Source organism: Eleginops maclovinus, chromosome 7, assembly GCF_036324505.1.
Source record: "Eleginops maclovinus isolate JMC-PN-2008 ecotype Puerto Natales chromosome 7, JC_Emac_rtc_rv5, whole genome shotgun sequence".
In the NCBI taxonomy this organism is placed as follows: domain Eukaryota; kingdom Metazoa; phylum Chordata; class Actinopteri; order Perciformes; family Eleginopidae; genus Eleginops; species Eleginops maclovinus.
The window spans coordinates 10,140,571-10,164,232 of NC_086355.1; the positions used below are offsets into that span (position 1 = coordinate 10,140,571).

The following is a 23,662-nucleotide window of genomic DNA, read 5'->3' on the forward strand; positions in this document are numbered from 1 at the left end:
TCCCCCCCAGGGCTCACAGAGGGATGAGATGCTCACTTCGGGTCACTAGATACTCAGACAACTGACAGGGCGTTTTGGCCATCTGATGAAACAAAAAGGGAAAAGTTAGCAGCAGAATCCACATGAAAGGCTTACATCTTTGTTAGTTCGACCTAATTGATAATGCGATTTCATAACAGGTAAATCATGGAGACCAGAGTGAAAGCCATAGATGTGCTGAACCTGCTCTCGGTTCAGCTTGTTATGTATTTAGTCTGTGAAAACAGTTGTATAATGCCTTGTGTGGGGAGCTTTAGCAGGTCTGAAAAAGAATAACCAGGGTTGTCTTTGCAGCTTCAGGCTTCACTTTTCTACATTTTGTAAGAGCAGGGTTTTAGTTTAGGAGATGATTGATTTTGAATGTGAAATATTATTGGTTTTGTACCTTCTTTTTTTTTTCTTCATCTTGCAGGTCCCAAAACCTCTGATGTAGCTGCCATCCACTGATATGTTGGGAATACATAATTTAAACATTGCCACACACTATGTCATGTCTGGGAATATGGTTAAAATAAAACTGGATTTACCAAGTGTTACCAACTTTTTACAGTGCAATAAGCCTGCCTTCACATCGAGATTCAGATGTGCAAACAAAGGAGCTGATTGTGGACTACAGGAAGAGGCAGAGAGAGGCACACACACCCATCACCATCGACGGGACTCCTGTGGAGAGAGTCAGCAGCTTCAGGTTCCTCGGGGTAAACATCAGTGAGGACCTGACATGGACACATCACACCAGGGTCATATCCAAGACGGCTCGACAGCGGCTCTTCTTCCTCCGCAGGCTGCGGAAGTTCAACATGGACTCCAGGATACTCTGCAACTTCTACAGGTGCACCATCGAGAGTATCCTGACTGGCTGCATCACCGCCTGGTATGGCAGTTGCACCGCCCTCAACCGTAAGACTCTACAGAGGGTGGTGAAAACTGCTCAGCACATCACCAGGACGGAGCTGCCATCCATGGAGGACCTCTACACCCAGCGGTGTAGGAAGAAGGCCGGTAGGATATTAAAGGACCCCCATCACCCCAGCAACAATCTGTTCTGTCTGTTGCCGTCTGGCAGACGGTACCGCAGCATCCGGACCAAGACCACCAGACTCAGAGACAGTTTTATACCACAGGCTATAAGACTACTGAACTCCTGAGCTGTGTGAATGTCTACTCACATCTGTTTATAGTACACACATACATATATATTATACACATCTGCCATACATATCTGTTTATAGTACACATATCTATATATTGTACATATCTGCCATATACATCTGCTATACATAATATATGCATCTGTCCATACCTCCTCATTCAACAGTGTAAAGTATTTAAATACTTTCAATGTATTCCACATATGTATATATTTCACATCCTCAAATCTTTATTGTTAATATTGTAAATATTCTTCTCTCTTTTTGCACTACTTTATTTATCTTTTGCACCATGCATGTTGAGTTGTTGGAGGAGCACGCGACATAAGATTTTCATTGCCAACATATACGCTGTATCTGCTGTGCATATGACAAATAAAACCTTGAAACCTTGAAACCTTGAAACCTTCCTAACCATGAAGCAGGCCTGCTACAGGTTTGCTCTCGGTTAATGAGCACCAGTCAACAGTCTGCTTAATGAAAGCTTGAAATGCACTGTAAGAGGAAAGAAAATGCAGATGGAAAAGGCACAATAGCCCAAAATTAACTTTGCCTTAGTTGGCACTACATACAGGCTGAAGCAATTTGTGCATTTCAGAAAAAAACCGACACATTTCTGCAGCATTCACAACTTTTCCGTGTATGCACTGACAGGGGGGGGGGGGGGGGGCTTAGGTTTGACTGCTGTTATGAAAAGCAGCCGTGGCTCCGCTGAATGAAAGCATTCTTCAGTGCGGGTGACCCATAACTTTTCTTCACTCCGTGGTTGATGTAAAAAGCGTCAGCCAGGCGCGCCCACTGCACATCACAGCTCCTCTCTGTACACACAGGGACGGGGTTTGATCTGGGAGGACGCACAGAAACATAACACATGCCGCAGAGAGTGGGGAAGTTAGGGACGAGGCCCGGCAAAACGGAGCTAAAAGGCTAAAAGTTAGCAGTCACGTTCATCCAGCCTGGAGCTGTCTCTGTTTTTCAGCCAAATACTAATACAAGGGAGAGCTGCACTTTTAGGTAAGTCACGCACTATCTTCAAATCTGAACTGGAAAGCTGTTTATCCCATTAGTATGCGAATAGTGTGTAGCCTATGTGGCACTAAGTCTACTATGAGCTACTATTTCCTACTCAACAGGCTAGTTGCTTGTTCTTTAAATAATGATAGACATAGTTTACTGAGGTTTTAAAAAAAAGATATAGCATCCTATAATAGGACACAGTTTCTCTGAGTTTATTTCACTGGTTTTGCATTCAGTAATTTGCCCGTTTAGTTGTAATTCTTTGTATTAGCCTAGTAGAGTCAAGGTTCTATATTGTTTACTAAAATATTACCACTTGCAGCATGTTTAGTTTTAATGTGTTGATTGTAGTGATTTGGCATACAGTTTCCATCTGGCCTATGAAGGGGTTTTAACACATTTTCATGTCAAGGTCTAAATTGATGTATTTAACCTTTACTTCTCCTTTTCATTATGCCGTTTCCTAAAGACATTTTAGACTATAAAGCACTTCATGTGTGTTATGCAATGAAGACTAGGAAAAGCAGATTATAACACTAATGTGACAAACATCATTGCTAGATTTCTTTCAAATATGGCTTTAATAAAAGGTGTTGTGGCTGTGGGCTTTATTCTGCCTTGGTGATGATTATACAAGTATTTGTGATATGTGACCAATTATAGGACTGTTATAACCTAGGAAATTAAAGCTGTGCATTGTGTAACAATGTAGTCTTTGGCAGATGTTCCATGTTTCGGAACAAACACTATTAATCATACTGCAGTTTGAAGCCTCTTTCTATCTCATCTGTTGGGCATTTCACTGCCCACATTGATGATCTAAATGGATGTTGACATTATGTTCCTTGGTTGTTCAGGACACACCCTTTTCTAATTTCAACACAGGAACTAATTTATCAGAGACGGGACAGGCAACAGGATTCTTCTGGGGAACAGCCCGGCATAATCACAGAGAGTGTGTGAGTTAAGAACACGGGAAGATTACAATGCATGGGGATGTTTTGAATTACTGTGTTTATGGATCATCTTAAAGGAATGCATCTAATCTTGAGCTTTTCCTTCCCACAGATAGCTTCACCATAGAGGTTACATCAACAATGGTCGAATTGGACGAGGACTATGGAAACTACACCTACGAATACTACATGGAGTACGGCGACTTGGAGGAACTTAAAGTAAACCACAGACAGAAGGAAACTATGCACATAATCTCAGTGGTGGTCTACATTATTTCCTTTGTGCTTGGGCTGATTGGAAATGGAACTGTTATTTGGGTAACAGCATTTAAAAGCAAAAAGACAGTCAACAGTGTTTGGTTGCTCAATCTAGCATTGGCAGACTTTGTATTTGTGCTTTTCCTCCCTTTATACATTGATTACATACTGCGAGACTTCCACTGGGACTTTGGTTTGGTCATGTGTAAGGTTAACTCATTTGTGTCCATTATGAATATGTATGCCAGTGTGCTGTTTCTGACAGTGCTCAGTATAGACAGATATGTTTCTCTTGTCCACCTAAACTGGTCTCAGAAGTATCGCACTATAGAGAGAGCCTGGGTTGTATGCGGTTGCATATGGCTGCTGGCTGCTGCCACAAGCTCTCCTGCACTGATTTTCCGTGACACAGTGCGCCTACATGACAAGGTTGTGTGTTTCAACAACTTCCACAAACATGATGAACATACAGCAGCCATGAGGCACATTACGATAGTGGTCATTCGAACTACTGTGGGCTTCATTTTGCCTTTTACTGCCATATGTGTGACGGGCATACTTCTGACAATCAAGGTGAATCAATCTGGTGGCTTGGTCCGGGTGTCGAGCTTCTCTAAAACAGTCTCCGCAGTGAGTCTGGCTTTCTTTTTATGCTGGGCACCTTTTCATACTTTTAGCTTGATGGAGTTATCTATACATTCCTCATTATACCTACACAGCATACTGAGAGCTGGCTTTCCTCTCGCCACCAGTTTAGGCTTTTTTAACAGCTGCATTAACCCCCTCCTGTATATGCTATTAGGCAAAAAGGTGCGACGTATCCTGAAGCGTGCATGCCTAGATATTACTAAGAGTTCACTGAGAGAGCTCAGCCAGTCCATCTCTGCCACTGAGATGGAGTCTGTCCCAGGGGTTCAGCAGGACCGAGTCCCAGAGGAGCCTGTGGAGTCATCCACTCTATGATTACAGTCATCCTCAAACTGTAGAGGTGGTGTATGAAAAACATCACAGTAAGACCGGCTATTACTTAAGAAAATGATCAGCTGTCCCTTCCAGCTGTATTTTAAAGATGGTCCTACCTTGTTTCACTTAAGTTATGGATAACTATTCTCAATGGAAAAGCCGAGTCATACTGTGTATAACATGCACATGGAGTACATTTGTACATATAATCTAAATATATTAAATTAATTTTAATAATGCTAAATGTTTTTATGGAAAACAACACAAATTAAATCACAGCTAAAAAAGGGCTGATTAGTTTTTTTTAAAAAGCAAATATTGTGGTAATCAATTTCATTTGATTTTAAATTGTGTCATTAAAAAGAAAAAAAAGTGAATCTATCGTTCCAGTTTGCAACATGTAAGAATTGGATGCTTGATAGTTTTTCTTATAAACTGAATCATTTTGGACAAAACAAGCAATTTAAAGATGTTCACTTGTACAGAAGGATTGTCATTTTACATTTTTCATAATTTTCTCTCAAACATTTCCTGACAAAAAAATATCTATCCATAATGTAGGTAATCGTCAGTTGCAGTCTTATATCAAATGCTACTTATAAGCTAATTACAGAATTGTTTTCGCTCTTGAGGAACGACATCTTTTTTTTCTTAAAGATGAGATATGTTGCATAGATCTATTGATAGTCTAACATTATAATGTTTTTATATAGTTTTACTGATGGCTAGTTACCTATTAATGTGTTTTAAGATTTTTAAACTAGTTGAGATTTGTATAGAAACGTTATTCTAATATATTTCAAATAAACAGCATATGTCGCAATACATTTCTTATTACACGTGCTTCACTTTGTTTGAATACTTTCTTTATATTGTTTGACTTGATGTTTAACAGACCAGATTTCCAGGTCGATTCTAAGAACAGTATACACAAGCCTGTCGTAAATCCAAATATGCATTTCCTTCCATTTCCTGAGGGTCTGTTTACCAGACGCTTCCTGTTATTTCTTTTTAGTGAACTCTGACTTGAAGGGATAACATCACTGGTTAACGGATAGAGTAGTCTACAATCCTGCCTAAAACCAAACAACAAACAATAAACATCTTGCCTATAACAGGAAGGTTGCTTGTTTTAATTAATACATGTAGACAGATAACATACTTACATTCATTCACATCTACAATCATCATGCCCTCATGGCAATATACCGGCAACTCAAGTGGACCTGAGAACCTCTGTTTTATGAATTAAGTGACATTTGAAGTGGCTCATCAATGGCTGAAAATGTGAATTATCCACACTAGTTAAATCTGAGGGCAAGCCCTGCTGTTACTTCCACTTAACAACAGATTGTCACGAAAGGATGTAGATGAGGGGAGTGTCTGTTAAAGAGCAGAGGCGGGAGAAGTACCAGTACTCATATATTATACTTCAGTAAAAGTAGCAATACCACAGGGAAGGAATACTCTTTATATAAGTCAAAATAATGCACTGCAAATGTTAGTCTAGTAAAAGTACAAACATTTTAGCATCGAAATATACTTAAAGTACCCAAAGTAAAATAACTCATTGTGCAAGTTGTTACATTTTATAAGAATATAATGTGTTTTGGTTTTAATTATTGATGCATTAATGTGTTTATCACAGCTGGTAAAGGTAAAGCTAATTTTAATTCCTTTCTATATTGCAGGTTAGTTTATGAATTTACTCCGGATGTAACTAAAGTAATATTTAGGTGTTGGTTATATTTAACATCAGTATTTGCAAAGTAATTTAAGGTATTAAATAAATGTAGTGGAGTAAAAACACACAATTTACCTCTGAATTGTAGTGGAGTATAAGTGCAAAGTAGTAAAACATTTAACAACTCAAGTAAAATAAAATACTTGTCCCTCAAAATTGTATTGTATATTTAAGTACAGTACATGAGTAAATCAATTTAGTTACCTTACAGCCCTGCACTTCACCACAGATCGTCACAAATGGGTGTAGATGAGGGGAGTGATCTGTTAAAAAGTGTGTTAACATTACCACAATTGCTGATGTTGTATATCTCTACGATTACTTTAGAACTAGTCTCGGATTATGGTACACGGGATTACTTAATCCGTGACGCAGCAGAATAACAAAACAGTGCGCCATCCGCGTCGCAGCCAGTTTGATGACACACACTGGCAAGGTAAGCAACTGGTCATCGTGGTGTTAAGGGCATATTATTATTAAATCTGTACATAATGTATAGTCCGGACACAAGAACATGAATAAACTTTAGTCGATTGGAATTAGGTTGACGTTGCATGTTTGCAGCAAGGGTTAAATGTAGGTTTGAGGTTAACGTCAGAAACGTTTACATACTTTTTGAGGTGGCATTATTTATCATAACATCACACATGTTTAATGCATCAATGTTTGAAAATGGTTGTAGGAAGCAAGCTAACAAGGTCAGCTAATGCTAAATGATATCCATTGTTTGCTAACGTAAACGTGAACATAATTTGGCCAGTGACGTACGGTGGTGTTTCGTTACATTTCGAAGGTAGTTATTAACATATTTAGAGCCTGAAAAGGTGCTCGTCACAGGATAAACATAGCTGCCCTTAAGTGCTGAAAGCCCTGCACGTTATATGCAAGCTAATGTTAGTAAACGTGACGTCTGTTTTCCTTTTGCCAACGTCATTTACATGGAGCGTTTACGTTTCTCCAGGGTTGAAAAACACACAACAGTTTTGACTAGAGCCTTGACACATAACAATGTGATAACCAGCAGAGGTAAATCTTACACGTGATGTTGCCTCTCTTGCAGCATGTTGCGTCTGTCTGTTGTGAGGCGGAGTCTCTTTCCAGCGACACTTATCAAAGGAGGTGCGGCTGCAACAAACAATGGTACGTTAACAAAATGCTGCTTCATCCATCGATTAGCTTAAATCATCATGCTCTGGTCACAAATGCATGTCTTGTATTTCTGCAGAACACCCATGTTGTGTGTTGGGTGAAAGCACTAGAACTTTTTTGACTTTGTTCCACTGATGGATTACAGGCAGGATTACGGATTTGCCAGTTACCATAGCTGGTGCCAGGCATTTTGCTCGCTCAATTTAGCCAATAGTTGTCAGTGGCAATCATTTGCTATTGTTTTGGAATACCAGGGACTCAGCCTTAAAGAGAAGAGCAAACTAATAATAATGGCACCAGCTGCATAACATGGAGCACCAGCCACAGAAAGTTGTCTAGCATTGGAAATCCTGTGGCCTCTGGGTGAAGAGTGTTTTCTCAATTTTTAAGCATTACATTTTCATAGTTTAACGACACCCATTATCAAGTACTCCTTGTTTTCTTACTGCCAGTGCACCCTGGAGGGCACTGATACATTTTCTACAGGGATGGCACTTTAACATGTTTTATCCATCATTCTGGCATCCAAAATTGTGCCAGGGATTCATTCTTGTACATGTGATATAGATGATTATTCAATTGTTTAATTGAACATTGACTAACAGTCTTTGGATTAAAAGAAAACAAAATATTTGCAGATAAATGTTTTCTCTCTGTGCTTGAAGCTCGCACTGCAGCGACAGCCACAGCTGCAGCCAGTAACCTCCTTGAGGTTTTTGTGGATGGGAACCCCATCATGGTGGAGCCAGGAACCACTGTCTTGCAGGTTGCATGCTAAATTCATGCATTTAATCACATAATATTAAAAGCTCTTGAGTCATAATATCAAATTTAACACTGTGACTCAATTTTGTCACAGGCATGCGAGAAGGTAGGAATGCAGATTCCTCGCTTCTGCTACCATGAGCGCCTGTCAGTTGCTGGAAACTGTCGTATGTGTCTTGTGGAGATAGAAAAAGTTCCTAAGGTATGTCATGTCTGTATACTTACATACAGCATGTGTGTTTTGTTTTGAATTTGGTAGCAAAGCTGATCTTGCTATATTTTTATAATGCATTTTACCTGAAATATTATTAATTTGCCTTGTAGCCAGTGGCAGCTTGTGCTATGCCAGTCATGAAGGGCTGGAACATTTTAACCAACTCTGAAAAGACAAGAAAGGCCAGGTAGGATGGAACTCAAAAGTAAAGACATTGTATTTGCTGTTGTTCTGATATTATTATACATTTTTGTTAAATAGCTAGAATAATTAACACTTTTTTGTATAAGAGCAAATCATTCAATTTTCAACAGAGAGGGTGTGATGGAGTTCCTACTGGCTAACCACCCATTAGATTGTCCAATTTGTGATCAGGGGGGAGAATGTGATCTACAGGTAAAGATAATCACCACCAATGTATACAAGATGTGTTTTCCTCGACTCGAGTACTGCATGACAAAAACATTTTGGGGGGGGGGAATTTATAAATGGTTGAATAATACAACCAATGACCATTTTTTTTGCAGGACCAGTCAATGCAGTTTGGCAGTGATAGGAGCCGCTTTACAGAGAGCAAAAGAGCAGTGGAAGACAAAAACATTGGCCCTCTCATCAAAACCATTATGACTCGCTGCATCCAGTGCACTCGCTGCGTGCGGTAAGTCACACATCAACATCAAGAGTGAGTCGAGTTGCTCTGCATGTCTAGACTATGTAAATAAAACATTATTTTGCTCCTACAGCTTTGCCAGTGAGATTGCAGGTGTGGAGGACCTGGGTACAACTGGCAGAGGCAATGACCTGCAGATCGGGACCTATGTGGAGAAGATGTTCATGTCGGAGTTATCTGGGAATGTTATTGATATATGCCCAGTGGGAGCCCTGACATCTAAACCATACGCATTCACTGCTCGTCCTTGGGAGACAAGGTTGGTCCTCAACATTGTGATTAACAATTTAGGGTCAAAGGTTGAGTTTCCACTCAAGGTGCTTCTTTGTTCCTCTGCAGGAAGACTGAATCCATTGATGTTCTGGATGCTGTGGGTAGTAACATTGTGGTGACCACACGCGGGGGTGAGGTGATGAGAATCCTGCCTCGTCTAAATGAGGATGTTAATGAGGAGTGGATCTCAGACAAAACCAGGTTCCTTTTTTATCAGACATTGTTGACTTCACAGACATATATTTTTGTATGATGTTTGCTTCAATGCTAAACTCTTCCTTGCTTCTATTCTGACAGGTTTGCTTATGATGGACTCAAAAGGCAGAGGCTTACTCAGCCAATGGTAAAAAATGAGTCTGGGCAGTTAGTTCCCGCAACCTGGGAAGATGTGCTGACTCAAGCTGCTGGAGCAGTATGTAATTTATGATGAAATTACCTTCTTTAACAGTGTGTTATCACACTGTGCAACTAGTTGTTTCAGCTTAGGCTGTTCTGAATAACATCTGTTTTATTTGACAGTTGCAAGGAGTTCAAGGAAATGAAGTTGCTGCTATTGTCGGAGGCCTGGTGGATGCAGAGGCTCTCATTTCCCTGAAAGATTTGCTGAACCGTTTGAATAGTGAAAACCTGTGTACTGAGGAGGTGTTCCCAATAGCTGGAGCTGGGTAAGGACACAGAAAAAATAAAAATAAAGCTGGGACAAAGCATGTTTAACTTTCCCTGATATTATTGACTGCTATTCCCCACAGTATATGATGGTCAGCTTGCGGGAAAAAAAAGGAGTCCCAGCACAAAAGCTAAACAAAGTATTCATGTTTTATTAAGGCAGCAGCAAAATACATTTTAGCTAGTTAGAAAATGTCAAACAAAGACAAAACTTTTTAAGTGTACACAATATTTAAATTATGTTCCCTACTTCACATTGCTGTCAGAATTCCCTTTCCGGCAGAAACTGAAATCCATTTACAACTTTGGTCATTACAAACTAACTAAAACCACACTGACACAAACAGACTGATCTAGACAGCGGTAGACTAATCAATGACTCATCGATGGCGTGTTGTGGCTTTGGCAAGAGCAATGATAACTGCTTTAGTTCCCAATCGAAAAGGGCTTAAACTATAAAGTTTTAACCTGGGTTCCTCAGATCTGACCTGCGTTCAAACTATCTTCTGAACACTGGGATTGCTGGCATTGAAGAAGCTGACTTGCTGCTTCTGGTTGGCACAAACCCACGCTATGAGGCTCCACTGTTCAATGCACGGATCAGGAAAAGGTATGTTAAATAATGAAAATATTTTATATCTGGTTATTGAGCAACGTCAGAACATTGAATCTGAGCTATGCTAGACAAATAAGCATTTTGTTGAGAGCTATGTTGGTATCTCTGATTCAGCTGGCTTCACAATGAGTTGCAAGTGGCTCTTTTGGGAAAGGAAGTGGACCTCAATTACAGCTATGACCATCTTGGGGAGTCTGCAAAGGTTCTGCAGGAAATTGTGTCAGGAACTCATCCGTTTTCCAAGGTAACACTAAGTTTCAAAGGCTTTATTGTCAGGTGCACAGTAGCTACAGTGTAGATTTGGCAAAACAAAAAGTCCCAGGCTCTTCCAACAATGCAACATGAATATATATAGAACATAAATCCAACAAAAACAATTTGTCACGTCAACTTGAATGTCTCTTATCACCTCTTGTAGGTCTTGGCTGAGGCAACGCATCCTGTTGTTGTGGTTGGAAGCAGTTGCCTGCAGAAAGAGGATGGAGCTGCGATAATGGCTGCTGTGTCAACCATCGCTCAGAACGCACGCGTCAGCAGTGGTGCAGAGAAAACCTGGAAGGTTCTCAATGTGCTTCACAGGTCAGGGTCTTGGAAAATTAGAGGGAAATCTTTCAGTAACAGGGGAGTGGATATTTACTGTAACATATGGACGTTTTTCCCTTTCCCACAGAGTTGCCAGTCAAGTGGCTGCACTTGATCTTGGTTACAAGCCAGGAGTGGAGGCTATCAGAAAGAACCCTCCCAAAGTCCTGTTCCTACTAGGAGCCGATGCAGGCTGCATTACTCGCCAAGACCTCCCAAGGGATAGCTTCATAATTTATCAAGGTCAGCAGTTTTACTGTGCAGCAGCATAAGCTCTTTCATTTGCATTCATTTATCATCTGAGAAAGGCAGCGGATTCCCTGACTAATTCTTTTGTATGTATGGAATGGTAAAAAATGAACATCTTGACTTATGGAACCCATATGGTCCCTTTTAATTAAAGGGACATCCAATGAAATGTTTTCTGCCATAACTGCCCAGGTCACCATGGCGATGTCGGGGCACCAATGGCTGACATCTTGCTTCCTGGAGCTGCATATACTGAGAAATGTAGCACCTATGTGAACACCGAGGGCCGTGCCCAGCAGACCAAAGTGGCTGTAACTGCCCCGGGGATGGCAAGGGAGGACTGGAAGATCATCAGAGCCATTTCTGAGGTAAATCTGAAAAAAAAGCCTGTCATGATATATACCAACAATCATTAGGTCTAGTTATAAATAAAACAAATCCTGTGATGCTAAAACTGGTAATAGTTTCTTATAGAAGATTTGTCCAACTCAAAAACTGTCTTTTCAATGCAAATGAGTAACCCAATAAAAATAAATATATAAAATGTCATTCACAAAGCAAAAATAGAATCCAGCTATGCTTTGCGAAAATAAAAAAACATTTAAAAAGGGATCAAATTCACCTGCAGTGAAGGATGGCAAAAATAGTCCGGCTCTGGCTGGGTTAGCTGATCAATCCCTATGGTCCTCAGGCTCACTGGATTCACTGCTGCTATCTGTTGCTTGAGGTACCACTGTAAAGAAAAGCCAAAAATGTTAATTTTTGTATGCGAAGCTAGCAGGCTCCACTCTTTCTCTTCGATCACTGCCCTCCAAAATAAATAAAACAAACAACCTTCCACAAACAATTCCCTCCTCCTTTGTTCCCCAGGCCACGCCCCCTTCCACCTGCAGGGAACAACACACCTGATTAGTGCATTGTAGGATGGGACAATTTAAAGCAGGGAAGGAGGGCCAAACTGCATCATGAGTTTAACCTTGCAAGGCTTTTAACGCTACCATTCCCATACATTTGTGGTAGTGTCCAAATATTAAATAATAAGAAATAACAATTAATATGTTTATTTTGTTGGTCTCATTTTAAGCTTGTTGGAGTGACTCTGCCTTATGACACCCTTGACGAAGTCCGTCAAAGACTGGCAGAGGTTTCCCCAAATTTGGTGCGATATGATGACGTTGAGGAGGCCAACTACTTTAAGCAGGCTAATGAGCTGTCTAAGGTCAGCTGTTCTCTTCCTCCAGCATGTGTTCAGTTAATTACATTAAGCTTATTTAAGTGTAAGTTAATTAATTGTATTGCTTTACACTGTATTTGGTTTATCTCTTTCAGACAGTTGACAAGGCTGTCCTCACCGGACCTTTAGTCCCTCCACAGCTTACTGTGAAGGACTTCTATATGACAGGTAGGTCACTACTGCTCTGGAAATTCTCTGACTAAACCTAGTCTAAATGTTTTCTTTATTCAAATTCTGCAGCAGTGGTGTATCACCTCCTTAATGTTAATATAATTGTATTAATGCTTATATAGTTGTATATAGTTGTAATAAAACAATCTAGTATTAACACTAATGCCACATATAAAGCTTTTAAAGCTGCATCTTATTCACAATGTGCCATTATTTGGGCTTTTTTGTCCAAATGACATACATTTACAATCTGCAATTCCCACAGAAGTGTTACATTAAATCTGCATAAAGTAACAGGGTCCCAATGTCACCTGGAAAATTAATTCAGAAGAGACATAACGACAAAAGTATTAGTCAATGACAAAATATCAATGGGATTTTGCGGCCATCCTTTCTGAAAATCTCAACCAAATGCCTTCATACATTGTTGGAGAAAGGTTCTTTAGTTGCTGAGGTTTCTTCATTCTTCTTCGTTTTTTGTGTTATGACTGTAAAGCCTGTAAAGGTGTGTCATTTTATATACATTTTCTATGTACATTTTTAATTCATAGAATAAGCAACACCCATTTCTCTTTACTCACAGATCCGATAAGCAGAGCCTCCCAGACGATGGCAAAGTGTGTGAAAGCTGTCACAGAGGGAGCACAAGCTGTGGAAGAGCCAGCAATATGTTAAAGCACAATGGATAGACATCCAGTACTTTAAAACAAAATATATACGCACAAAGCTGCAATTTGCACATTTCTAGAAACCCATTCATTTGCACTGTTTTATAATAGATGTATTATCATCTTTACATATAATGGACCTAACATACTTTACTAACCTGCAGAAATGTGTATGTGCTCCTTGCGGAGTGAAAAGCTTAGGGTTTACCACATTTCCAAAGATGCACCTTAATTGTTTTCTTTTAGGAAGTTGACATTTTTAATAAGTGTGAATTATCGACGGTTTAAAAATGATTATGCTTCAAATGTAAGTCAAGTATGTTGTTTTGTAAAATTACAAGTTTCACATGTAGAGATTATATTTTCCTTAAATATGATGTGTATAGTTACAGAGGTATTTGGATAATATTTAACAAACCAGTTTTATGTAGCATGCCTGAATTTTTGCAAACCCTTTATTTTACTTTGTGCTGTTATTTATATAAATAAAAACACTTTAAAAGTGTGAAAATATAAATGCTGGGTCCATGGATGGCAGTATTATGTTTTGATGTGATAAGACACTTGTTAACTTTTCTCGAGCTCCTGTATTTCCCTGGCACGTGGTCCATCATCGGTGAACAGCCGGCAACAGTGACAGCAGGGCTGGTAACTCATTCACATGGAGAACGAGAGCCGGGTTCCAGATGGATTTTACTCTGCAACACTTTGCAGGACCTCTCAGTCATTATCAGTTAACCGGAATGATTGAAATGTGAAAAATGTAAAGCGACACACACAAACTCTTATTCCTGTCATAACGATATCAACATGACACTTCTACACTGAAAGGGCTTTTAACAAAGTTGAATTTCCAATATGGTAGGAGAGGTTGTTGTTGTTGAATGGATTGTTGTCATGTCCTCGCAGTGCCTGTAGTGGTGCTGTGTGGAGTCCGCTGTGGATCCAACAAAAATCCTCAGCAGCCTGCCTACTGCTTGTTATTTGCTCTGGATAGCCTATATTTAAATGCATCCTTATTTCAAGATATACCGAGCTCGATGAAGATCAGTGTTATTATCCTGTCGTCGATATCGATGGCCAAATAGCCTAGCAGATTGTAATAGAAATTTCGGCCGTCTATCTGGAGTGAATACCTTACACAGCTCATACCAATTCAAGGTAAGCGAATTCGTGGGGGCCTCGGACTCGATTTCTGAGTGTGCCGTTTTGCGCAGGTCTCAAACGGTCAGACGTTCAACTAGAAACCGCTGTGCTACCAAAGCTAATAGGCCTTTTTTTAATGACACGTTTATTTTGTAAGTTGTGATCAGACTTAACGAGTCAGTGCCTAAAGTACATATGGGGGTGTTATGCAATGTTGACATTCTCAAGTCCTCTTACCTGCTAATGAGACTCTATGCAGTGATAATGGCTATAATTCATATCGATTATTACGGAGGCCTTCGAGGACAGGCCTTACGCCTCATATGTAGACCCTTTGTTCGAAAGTATTTGGCCACAAATGTATCATGTTTAAATATACAGCATCTCAACGATTGGCCCCCATTATTGCTTGTAATCTATGATTTCCTTTGCATTTTTCTTACTAAAACTAAATTGAAAATAGACCTTTTATAGTGTTACCATTTGCTGATGTTTCCGTTTCCTGGTTAGCTACCGCCTACTAATTTGTGTTTTTAGCCTTGATAGCTTGTTAGCTAACTCGCACATTTTACGTTTTGTTGATCTTGATTGAATGTATTTCTGCCTGAATATGGATACAGTTGCCTTAATGTATTAGGATACGGTAGTATGTTTCACTTTATTTATTTTTTCAATTTCAATTCGTTGAGTTTTGCATCTGCCCATCGGCTCCAAGCTAATGGTGGCTAGCTCCCCAGGCTCCAACGGCAGTTAGTTACGCTAGCTAATGTTAGTCACCGTTTGCTCGCCTGTCCGGTTTCCGTGACTACAGTTGTTAACGTGACCCCAGGCTAAAACAAATTACACTTAGCCAGCACAACATTGTGTGTCCAACCAGTTCCTCAGGTCTTAGAACCGTAGCAATCCCCCAAAAACACATTGTTAGTTAAATGTAGCAGCTAAGCTACTAGTGAACCTCGTCAGCTAACGCTAGAGTGTATCGTGATATAGGCTACCTATAGCATCCTCCTGTTTGCACTTTTCGATTGAGTTATTTATTATCTTTATCTTGTTTTGTATGATAGATGCACACCAGCAAGTTACTGTTTTTAGTGTTACTAAAAAAAAGTGTTATACAACCATAATAATTATCTTGTAAGTGCTACCTTGAAAGATCATACCTATTTAATAAAATTACATATTCTCCGTTTACCCACGGTTTCTCAATGAGATCTTTTGACAAAAAAAGTGTGTTTAGACTAAAGTGTTTTCATAAAGGTATTTACATGTCAGTGCTTTATTAATAGGTTAAAACTAATATTTGAATTACTTAACATGTCACTGAGAATACTCACTAAGCAGATTGTAATGTATAATTATGTTGGCTTACATAATTAGTTTTCTCTATGTATTAGCTAAACAGCCACTATTCTCTATTTCCCTGCCTCTCAACTTTGCATATGCATGGTTACATCCTCAGTATAAGTTTTAGGCATGTAATTCTTGGTCTTTCCCTGATTTACCCCATCAGCTGATGTTGTCAAGAACAAGAGTCACGTGATGTATGAAGGCAAACACATACACTTCTCAGAGGTGGACAATAAGCCGTTGTGCTCGTACAGCCCAAAGCTCTGCAAGCAGCGCAGACTCAATGGCTATGCTTTCTGTATACGGCATGTTCTGGAGGATAAGACAGCCCCGTTCAAGCAATGTGAATATGTGGCCAAGTACAACAGCCAGCGGTGTACCAACCCCATCCCCAAGTCAGAGGACCGCAGGTGTGTAGTGTCATGTTAATAACTTAAAAGAATATATCTCTACTAAGTTTGTTTGGCATATTCTTTCACTACCTGTGCAGAAACCATGCTGTGTACAGTATGCTGAGGATGTTTCTTGTTTTCCAGATACTGTAACAGTCACCTCCAGGTTCTGGGCTTTATCCCCAAGAAGGAACGGAAAAAGAAACATGATGCTTTTGAGGAAATGCGCTCACGGGCTCACCTGGAGTCAGTGGCTCTCAACATAACTGTGCCCTCTCTAGCTCTGAAAGCTCCGAATGGTCTAGATGATCTACCGCCATCTCCTCCCTGTTCACGCCTGTTACCCCTCCCTGACGGGGAACTCCTGGACCCTTTTGCCTTTTATGAGGATGACACTGATGGTGAGGAGGTGGGTTCACCTCGGAAGGGCAACGCCATCAAGAAGAAATTACAGAGTCGGCTGGTGCTTAACCAGAAGCTCTACCATGACACGGACCTCTTCCAGCCACCTCCTGAGCACTTTAGTCCCTCCCCAGCCCCCCGTGTCCATCCCTCCTCGCCACTCAACTCTCATCTCCCACGGCAGCAGTCAGGTCTCCTCCAGCCGCCCCAGCACTCCAGCGTGACTTCCTTCATCTTCCCAGGACAGCAGCAGGGTTTATTATGCAATCCACCACCACCTCAGACAGTCAACTTTCTGCCTCCAGGGATGCCCGCTAATGCAGCACCCAGTCCAGTGCAACCTACTGGGCTGTCACTCAGCAGGAAAATGCCTTTCAATGCTACTCACTTGCCTGTCAGTTGCAAGGACAGTGGTATTAACAATCAGCGGCACATGGTTGTCATGCGTCCCGCTGCCTTCTCACCTTCTGCCAGCTGCCTGGCCAGGTTGCAACATCTGGTGCAGCTCTGTGCCAAGACACACCAGGAGCACGGAGACCTGTTCCCTCATCTAGGTGCTTGATTTTAAATTCACACTCAGTTTTTTTACTTGCTTATAAATTAATGTGCAGTTTCTAGGGACCTTTATAAGAAAGATAACATACAGTGTAGTTGAGTTTTGAGCCTGCCAAGTATGCTGCTCTAACAAGTTCTCTTCCAGGACTGGACTGGTCAGAAGACAGTGCTGATGATGATGATGAAGAGGAGACCGAGACATTATTTCCTTTTCAGAGCTCTTGGAGACCACAGAATGGGTCAGTGTTTTATTACTAAACCCCACAGTGCAAACTTTAACCTGATGCTTCTCATCATGAGTGCTAATAACTTTTTCTTTTGAAAATAGGTTGGAACAAGATAGCGGCTCCTCACGGCGAACAAGGTTACTTAGGCTTTGCTCGTACCTCCAGGAGAAATACAAGCACATGTGCAGGCAGGAGAGAGCGAGCATCCGCCAAAAGAGATACCGCTATGTCTTCCGCAAAGCCTTGCTGCATGCTGCCAGTAACAACCCCAACTGTGCTGGGCAGCTCATCCAGGAGTTACGTGGTGCCTCTCGAAGCTCCTCAAGGTAGTCTCAAAAATCACAACAATCACCAACCATCCATTTCCCTCCTCTGATTCATAGAGATGCACATAACAAAAAGAAGGGTTGTCAGTGTTGTTGCTTGCCTGTATGTTTCTGCAGTGTGGCACCAGGAAGGCAGCAGAAAACAGACACAGGGACCTGCACTGGCAGCACAAAGGGCCAGGCCTGCAACAACAGGGCTCTGCCCTTCACACGACACTGCTTTCAGCGTATCCTTTCACCACATCAATTTTCACATGTATAGCTGGCTGTTACAAGTGAAAAAGAATGGCTGTGATTCTGTTTTTGCTAGTTCAAAAAATGATTTTTATCAGTTTCAGTCTTGCATGTTTGTTTTGGGGGACCGGAGTTCAGGATTGCATGCCCTCTGTCTAGTGTTTTGTGTTATTTCCTTCATTGTTCTCTATAGACATCCTGTTGAATCGTTCCCAGCAGCTCTTTGCTAGTTGCACAGCCAAATTTGCAGATGGTCAGCAGTGCTCCATCCCTGTGTTTGATATTACGCACCAGACACCACTCTGTGAAGAGCATGCCAAAAAAATGGTGAGTTTAACATTCAAAAGCCGATTTGAACATTTTGGAAATATCTTTTAGATGTCAACAATAACTCAGGATAACCAAAAACATTTTTCCTGATTTCTTGGTGACTGCTTTGTTGATCTTGAGCTAATGTTAGAATGACTCAGTGCTCTCTCATACATAACACACAGGATAACTTCCTGCGAGGGGATGGGAACCGACGAGTGCAGCACCAGCAGCAGCAGCAGCAGCGAAAGCCACGTAAAAAGACCAAACCACCGGCACTCACCAAAAAACACAAGAAGAAGAGGAGGAGAGGGCCGCGGAGGCCTCAGAAACCCATCCCTCCAGCGCTACCGCAGGGGAACCTGGGAATGCCTTCTATAAGCCTCGCAATGCCCTCGCAGGCCAGCATCAGGTATGCTTCACTCTACACTGTTGACTTAAACATTTAGTGTGCAGAGATCCAGTGTCAGGGAGTGTGAGGCTCATTCACTTTCTCCCATGTCACACAGTTCCTCCTACAGTAGCACGTGGTTTCTTCACTAAGCATATTTATCCCATATTTGTTGCAGAAGCCCCTCAACTCCAGACCTGAGTGCAGAGGAGCTCCCTGACGATATCACCAATGAAATGGCAGACATTCCAAATGACCTCGAGCTGAACCAGGAGGATTTCTCCGATGTGTTACCCAGACTACCCGATGACCTGCAGGACTTCGACTTGTTTGAAGGTTGTCATACAGCTTATTCTTTCATGTGTGTGCTAACAAAGTCTTTCCATATCATCAAATGCTTACTTTGGGTGAATTAGGGAGAGATCTATAGATTTAAATAAACACATTTTGTAATACAATAACCACCCAATTAAGAGTTTTGAATGTTTTGTGTTAGTAAAAGTCTAATTTATGTAAATGTACAAAAGTATTAGCATTAAATTATACTTAAAATATCAAAAGAAAAGGGTATCCATAATGTGGAGTAACATATGTTATTATTATGTTAAATCTGATCATGTTTTAATGTGTTCATGACTTTATGTTGTGGCTGATAAAGATGCAGCTCATTTAAACTATTTTATAAGCTTAACCTAAAATAATACCTCCTTATTTATTTATTTGTATGTATTATATCAGTAACCAGTATCTACAAAGTACCCAAAGCTTTCCACCAGATGAACTGAAGTAATAGTAATTGATCAAATTGAAGCATGCAAGTACTTTTAACTAAATATTTTACTGAAGTAGTTAATGCATTTACTTTCCATCACTAGATTCCATAATGGTAATTGTTGTGTATTTATAGGGAAGAATGGGGATTTGTTGCCCACCACGGAGGAGGCTGAGGAGCTGGTGCGAGCACTGCAGGCTATGGGCTCCTACCCAGACTCTTTGGTGTGCCTGACCTCCATGGGAGACCTGGCCCCCTCTGAAGGAGTGGACCACCGAGCCATGGCGGTGTTCCCCGGTCCGGTGCAGCCGGGGGGCATGGGCGACCTGCTCAACAGCCGAATCCAGACAGAGAATTTCAGCAGCCTCGAGCTGGCGGACAATCTCCTGCAGTCAACCGGGGGTCACTTTCCCCCCTCGCCTCCATCTCAGCCCGTTAACCAGCCCCAGACGTCGTGCTCCAACCTGACCTCATCTTCCTCTACGGTAGCCCCCTCCACCACCTCCCTGCTCACTCAGACCCCCATAACGGAGCGAACTTTTCCACGCACACACACATCCCACGTCCTGGCCAAGTCTGATGCACCAACATCATCTCCCCAAGGCAGCCACTACAGCAGCGAGCACGTGCCATCCCCGTACAGCGACCACATATCTTCTCCCCACGCCAGCTCCTTCCAGTCAGATACCCCCCTGCTGCTGGAAGTCCCTCTCAGCGGGTTGCCAGGACCCCCGCGCTCTTCATGGAACAATCTCCCTCTCCCCCTGACAGACCCAACGCAATTTGGCAATCTCATAGGCTCAGAAAGTCATCTCATATCCACCTCTCTGTCCACGCCCCCGGCCACCACCCACTCTGTGACACTGCAGCCCATGGCGGCGCTCTCAGCGATGCCTCAGAGCGGCCTGACTGGTTTAACGACGTCCCCCGCCCCCTCGTCGTCCCTCCCATCGGCCTCACGCGATCTTCTGACCTCCACAAAGCCCAAGCAGCAGCTCCCACAGTTCAGCGCGGCCTTCGGTCATCAATTGGCCTCCCACAGTGGCATCCCGAAAGACGTGCAGCCCAGCCACAGCTCCACAGCGCCCCCCGCTGGCTATTCCATAGTTAGTGCCACCGCTGCAAGTGCCAACAGCGCCACGCCACCCTTCACGCAAAGTAAATGAGAGCAGTCGGCCTGCAGCGGCTGCATGGCGGTCTGTTGACTCACAGTCACTTACAATCCAGTCGACTGGCTCCGGCTTAACCACCTTTTCATCTGCTACATATGTGCAATGTGGTAATAGTGCACTATTTGATAATGAATTTGCACAACCTCAGATTTTCCACAATATTTTCTATTTCTGTTTTTTTTACCCTGTAGCCAGGCGGTCTCTCGGATTTTAAGTCAGTGTGAGTCCACTCGTTTAATGCCTTGTGGTTTCGTCATTAAGGGGGTAACAATCCATTTTGGCGATGAAATAAATGGTGAAAATTGGTGGAAGGACCTTTAGCCGAGATTATCTGTCACAGTGCTCAGAATTAATTGACGTAGAAGCCTCAATCAGCGGTCGGTTTGTTTGCTTTGCCAGTTCAAGTCGTGTCTTTAAATGATCAACTGTACGCTGCCTTGCTCAGATAGCCATTGCATTTTTTATTTTACAACCCGCTACACACACTGCTTCTGTCGCCCTTGGACAAACTAAGAGTACAGGTTGTGATATTTGTGACTCATTATGTTTCAAATTATTTCTGTCATCATGATTATAGAATCTTACTGAGTCTGATTTGTCTCATGAATTTACCAAAATACTTTTAAACAGCTGTTTTTTTAAAAACTGTGTATACTGTTTATGTGCTCATTTATTGGTTAGCTTGGACGCCCAAATGTCTGACCTCACCATTGGTTGTGGCACTCCGAGTGGCCTAGTTAGACACTTGAAGGTAAAAATAGTTTCTTAAAGCAATAAACACATTAACATAACTCTAGTATTGTAAGGTATTTTATTGGTCTCATCACATGTAGCTTCACTTGCTGAATCCAGACTGGATCAGGAACATAGTTTGGCCTCTTTAACTGTTGTATTTTTTACTTTACTCAGAAATAGGGCCCACAAAGATCAGTGATCAGGTCAACCCAACTTCATCTTTCTCTCAGGTCATACTGAGGGGATTTCTAAAGCTAATACATGAGTTTTAGGGTTAATGACAGTGTAATCCAGGGACTTTAAGTGTCTACTCTGAAAGGTGCTCTGTGGTCCACATATACAATGGATATTAGTGACTTACATTTCAGGCAGATGTAGTGTCAAGACTACAAGGAAACTCAATTTAACACATCTGAATACCCTGACAGGGCTATGGTAGGTGATTTAAATGGTGTTGAGGTGTGTCTGTTTCAATAAAACTCACAATTTTATGCTAAATGATGCAATCCTGGAGTCTGGATTTAATTTTAGAAAAATGAAAACCACCCAGAAGCTCCTCCCGTTTGTTACCGGCTCATACAGCAGTACAACCATGGCTTTTGATAGATATTATATTAGACAGATTGTCAGACATTGTTGAGTATTGGGTATATAGAGTAGCAAGTCTCGATCTTGGGGTTTGTTGGTGAAATATTGAGTAGCAATGAATTGAAATTGTTCTTTGCAATGTATTCAGTGGAACATGTGTCTTGTAGAATGAGTCTCTTGTTTTTTACTGGCTATCAAAGTGGTTGAATTTGGAGGGATCAATGTTTATATGCTGTCACTTGGTTTTTTCAGTAATATATCCTGATTGAGAGTATTTTTGATGGCTATTAAACTCCAGGGAGAAGTCTTGAGATTTGCATGGTGCAGCAACCTTTGGTGTTAGAGCATTATAATATTATTAGATTATGATCACTGGTTTGATTCTTGGTGGTATGAAATTAAGGAATATATGCATCGCCATTTCATTTTGTGGAGAAAAACTAATCAACATTACAGTTGTTCTTTTTTCAACATAGATTTGCACAGGAGTGGTTGAGGCCGCTGGTGTTTCACATGTCCCGTGTCTGTCTTGCCTTTTTCTTTTTCTTTTATATATATATATATTTTCTTTTTGCTTGGACGCCCATTGAACAGCTGCCATCATTACCAGCTCTGAGTCTGCACCAGACCCCCCCCCATTTCCAGCTGTGAGAAGGCCCAGTTCTGTCTCTCCCTTCCAAAGAGAAAACACACAATGAAGTGTAAACCCGTAGCTCCGCCAGAGACAGCTGGGCCTCTCCGTCACTGCAGTGTCGTAACTAATAGTCATAAACACAGTGCCCCAAAAGTTAAAAAAAATATTCTAGTTGGATGGAAATGTTTGCAAGGCATTACTGTTGTATCCACATAGCATGAGATTAGTCACTGCACCAGTTTACCCCAGAAACCACGTAGAACAAATTAACAGGGCTTGACTGTAGGCACATTTAACTGCTTGAATTCAGAGATGGCTGACAAATTCCTATACTCATTGAATGTACTGTATTACTGTTTTTAAAGATAGGATGAGCTAATCTAGTCACCTTTTGTTATTGGTCCTTGTTTAATTTGTCTAAGGTATTTTTTGTATACAAAGGTTTACATTTTTATGTATATTTTTCTTGTGTACAAATGATGTAAGATGTGTACAAACACTGTATGTAATATCTGTATATAGTGTGAGAAATTTGATCTTTTGTTTTTGGATGTATAAATAAAACTTGCTGTGAGGTATTTGCTGACATAGTTTGTGGTATTTTATTTTTCCTGGGCACTTTTAATTCATTTCCACCCACTACAATGAGGTGAGGTGTCATTTACAGATTTTTCCATGCACAGAAATAAGTCATACTGGGTTTTTACCTCAATGTGTGCCAGATAGGAAAGACAGGCCACAAAATATTGTATTTTCTAAGCAACTGAGCAGTGTGAAATGTTACTACTCATTAAAATTGGCTGTTGAAATTTAAATAATGACCGCATAGCATTTATCTATTTTCACTGGAAGTGTGTAGTGTGAATTCTCCTTTTAAATGTTCATTCTGCTGCTTTGGATAATATAACATGGTCTTTATTAGCAGCTGAAGTTAGGGTAAATTGTACCTTTTAAGGCAACTTAGCTATTTTTCACAACTACTGTATATGCAGCAACACATTATGCATTAAGGGTGATAATTAGACAATGTACACTGAAAAAACTGAA

The 23,662-nt window shown here is 41.1% G+C and overlaps 3 protein-coding genes and 1 long non-coding RNA gene across 11 annotated transcripts; 3 read left to right on the top strand and 1 right to left on the bottom strand.

Moving 5' to 3' along the window:
* Positions 1-1,895: 1,895 nt before the first annotated feature.
* Positions 1,896-5,499, top strand: cmklr2 (chemerin chemokine-like receptor 2). Of its 5 annotated transcripts, none has more exons than XM_063888670.1 (3): positions 1,896-2,204; positions 3,065-3,162; positions 3,276-5,499. In XM_063888670.1, exon 3 carries the CDS (start codon positions 3,305-3,307, stop codon positions 4,382-4,384), a length of 1,080 nt encoding a protein of 359 aa, XP_063744740.1. In that variant the 5' UTR covers positions 1,896-2,204; positions 3,065-3,162; positions 3,276-3,304; the 3' UTR covers positions 4,385-5,499. The 5 variants fall into 5 exon arrangements, with proteins under 5 accessions (XP_063744740.1, XP_063744741.1, XP_063744742.1 ...); XM_063888671.1 differs by having other exon boundaries at positions 3,093-3,162; XM_063888669.1 differs by having other exon boundaries at positions 1,898-2,204; positions 3,065-3,166.
* Positions 5,500-6,337: 838 nt separating this feature from the next.
* Positions 6,338-13,902, top strand: LOC134867830 (NADH-ubiquinone oxidoreductase 75 kDa subunit, mitochondrial-like). The gene is made up of 19 exons (XM_063888665.1): positions 6,338-6,564; positions 7,189-7,268; positions 7,943-8,043; positions 8,137-8,244; positions 8,367-8,443; positions 8,571-8,652; positions 8,784-8,914; positions 9,000-9,185; positions 9,266-9,400; positions 9,497-9,611; positions 9,719-9,864; positions 10,347-10,475; positions 10,596-10,725; positions 10,900-11,060; positions 11,152-11,306; positions 11,505-11,680; positions 12,397-12,531; positions 12,642-12,714; positions 13,301-13,902. The coding sequence occupies exons 2-19, from the start codon at positions 7,190-7,192 to the stop codon at positions 13,390-13,392; spliced, it is 2,211 nt and encodes a 736-aa protein (XP_063744735.1). The 5' UTR covers positions 6,338-6,564; position 7,189; the 3' UTR covers positions 13,393-13,902.
* On the bottom strand, positions 9,998-15,026 carry LOC134867835 (uncharacterized). 4 transcript variants are annotated; one of them, XR_010166187.1, is made up of 5 exons: positions 15,012-15,026; positions 13,299-13,366; positions 12,147-12,199; positions 11,935-12,045; positions 9,998-11,686 (listed from the first exon to the last, which is right to left on the bottom strand). It is a non-coding gene; the product is annotated as an uncharacterized LOC134867835 (long non-coding RNA). The 4 variants fall into 4 exon arrangements; XR_010166188.1 differs by lacking the exon at positions 15,012-15,026 and adding an exon at positions 14,769-15,001 and having other exon boundaries at positions 9,998-11,699; XR_010166186.1 differs by lacking the exon at positions 15,012-15,026 and adding an exon at positions 14,769-14,996.
* Positions 14,118-23,201, top strand: ino80da (INO80 complex subunit Da). Its single transcript, XM_063888664.1, has 10 exons — positions 14,118-14,546; positions 16,042-16,288; positions 16,415-17,226; positions 17,373-17,466; positions 17,556-17,780; positions 17,898-18,007; positions 18,208-18,341; positions 18,509-18,735; positions 18,893-19,050; positions 19,622-23,201. Exons 2-10 carry the CDS (start codon positions 16,071-16,073, stop codon positions 20,650-20,652), a joined length of 3,009 nt encoding a protein of 1,002 aa, XP_063744734.1. The 5' UTR covers positions 14,118-14,546; positions 16,042-16,070; the 3' UTR covers positions 20,653-23,201.
* Positions 23,202-23,662: the final 461 nt, after the last annotated feature.

Bases quoted from the DNA above. Each gene is read 5' to 3' on its own strand.
- cmklr2 (XM_063888670.1), top strand. From the start codon at position 3,305: ATGGTCGAATTGGACGAGGACTATGGAAACTACACCTACGAATACTAC.
- LOC134867830 (XM_063888665.1), top strand. From the start codon at position 7,190: ATGTTGCGTCTGTCTGTTGTGAGGCGGAGTCTCTTTCCAGCGACACTT. The intron at 8,915-8,999 runs GTAAGTCACACA...TTGCTCCTACAG, and splicing joins CAGTGCACTCGCTGCGTGCG to CTTTGCCAGTGAGATTGCAG. The intron at 11,681-12,396 runs GTAAATCTGAAA...TCTCATTTTAAG, and splicing joins TCATCAGAGCCATTTCTGAG to CTTGTTGGAGTGACTCTGCC.
- ino80da (XM_063888664.1), top strand. From the start codon at position 16,071: ATGTATGAAGGCAAACACATACACTTCTCAGAGGTGGACAATAAGCCG. The intron at 16,289-16,414 runs GTGTGTAGTGTC...CTTGTTTTCCAG, and splicing joins CCCAAGTCAGAGGACCGCAG to ATACTGTAACAGTCACCTCC. The intron at 18,736-18,892 runs GTATGCTTCACT...TATTTGTTGCAG, and splicing joins CCCTCGCAGGCCAGCATCAG to AAGCCCCTCAACTCCAGACC.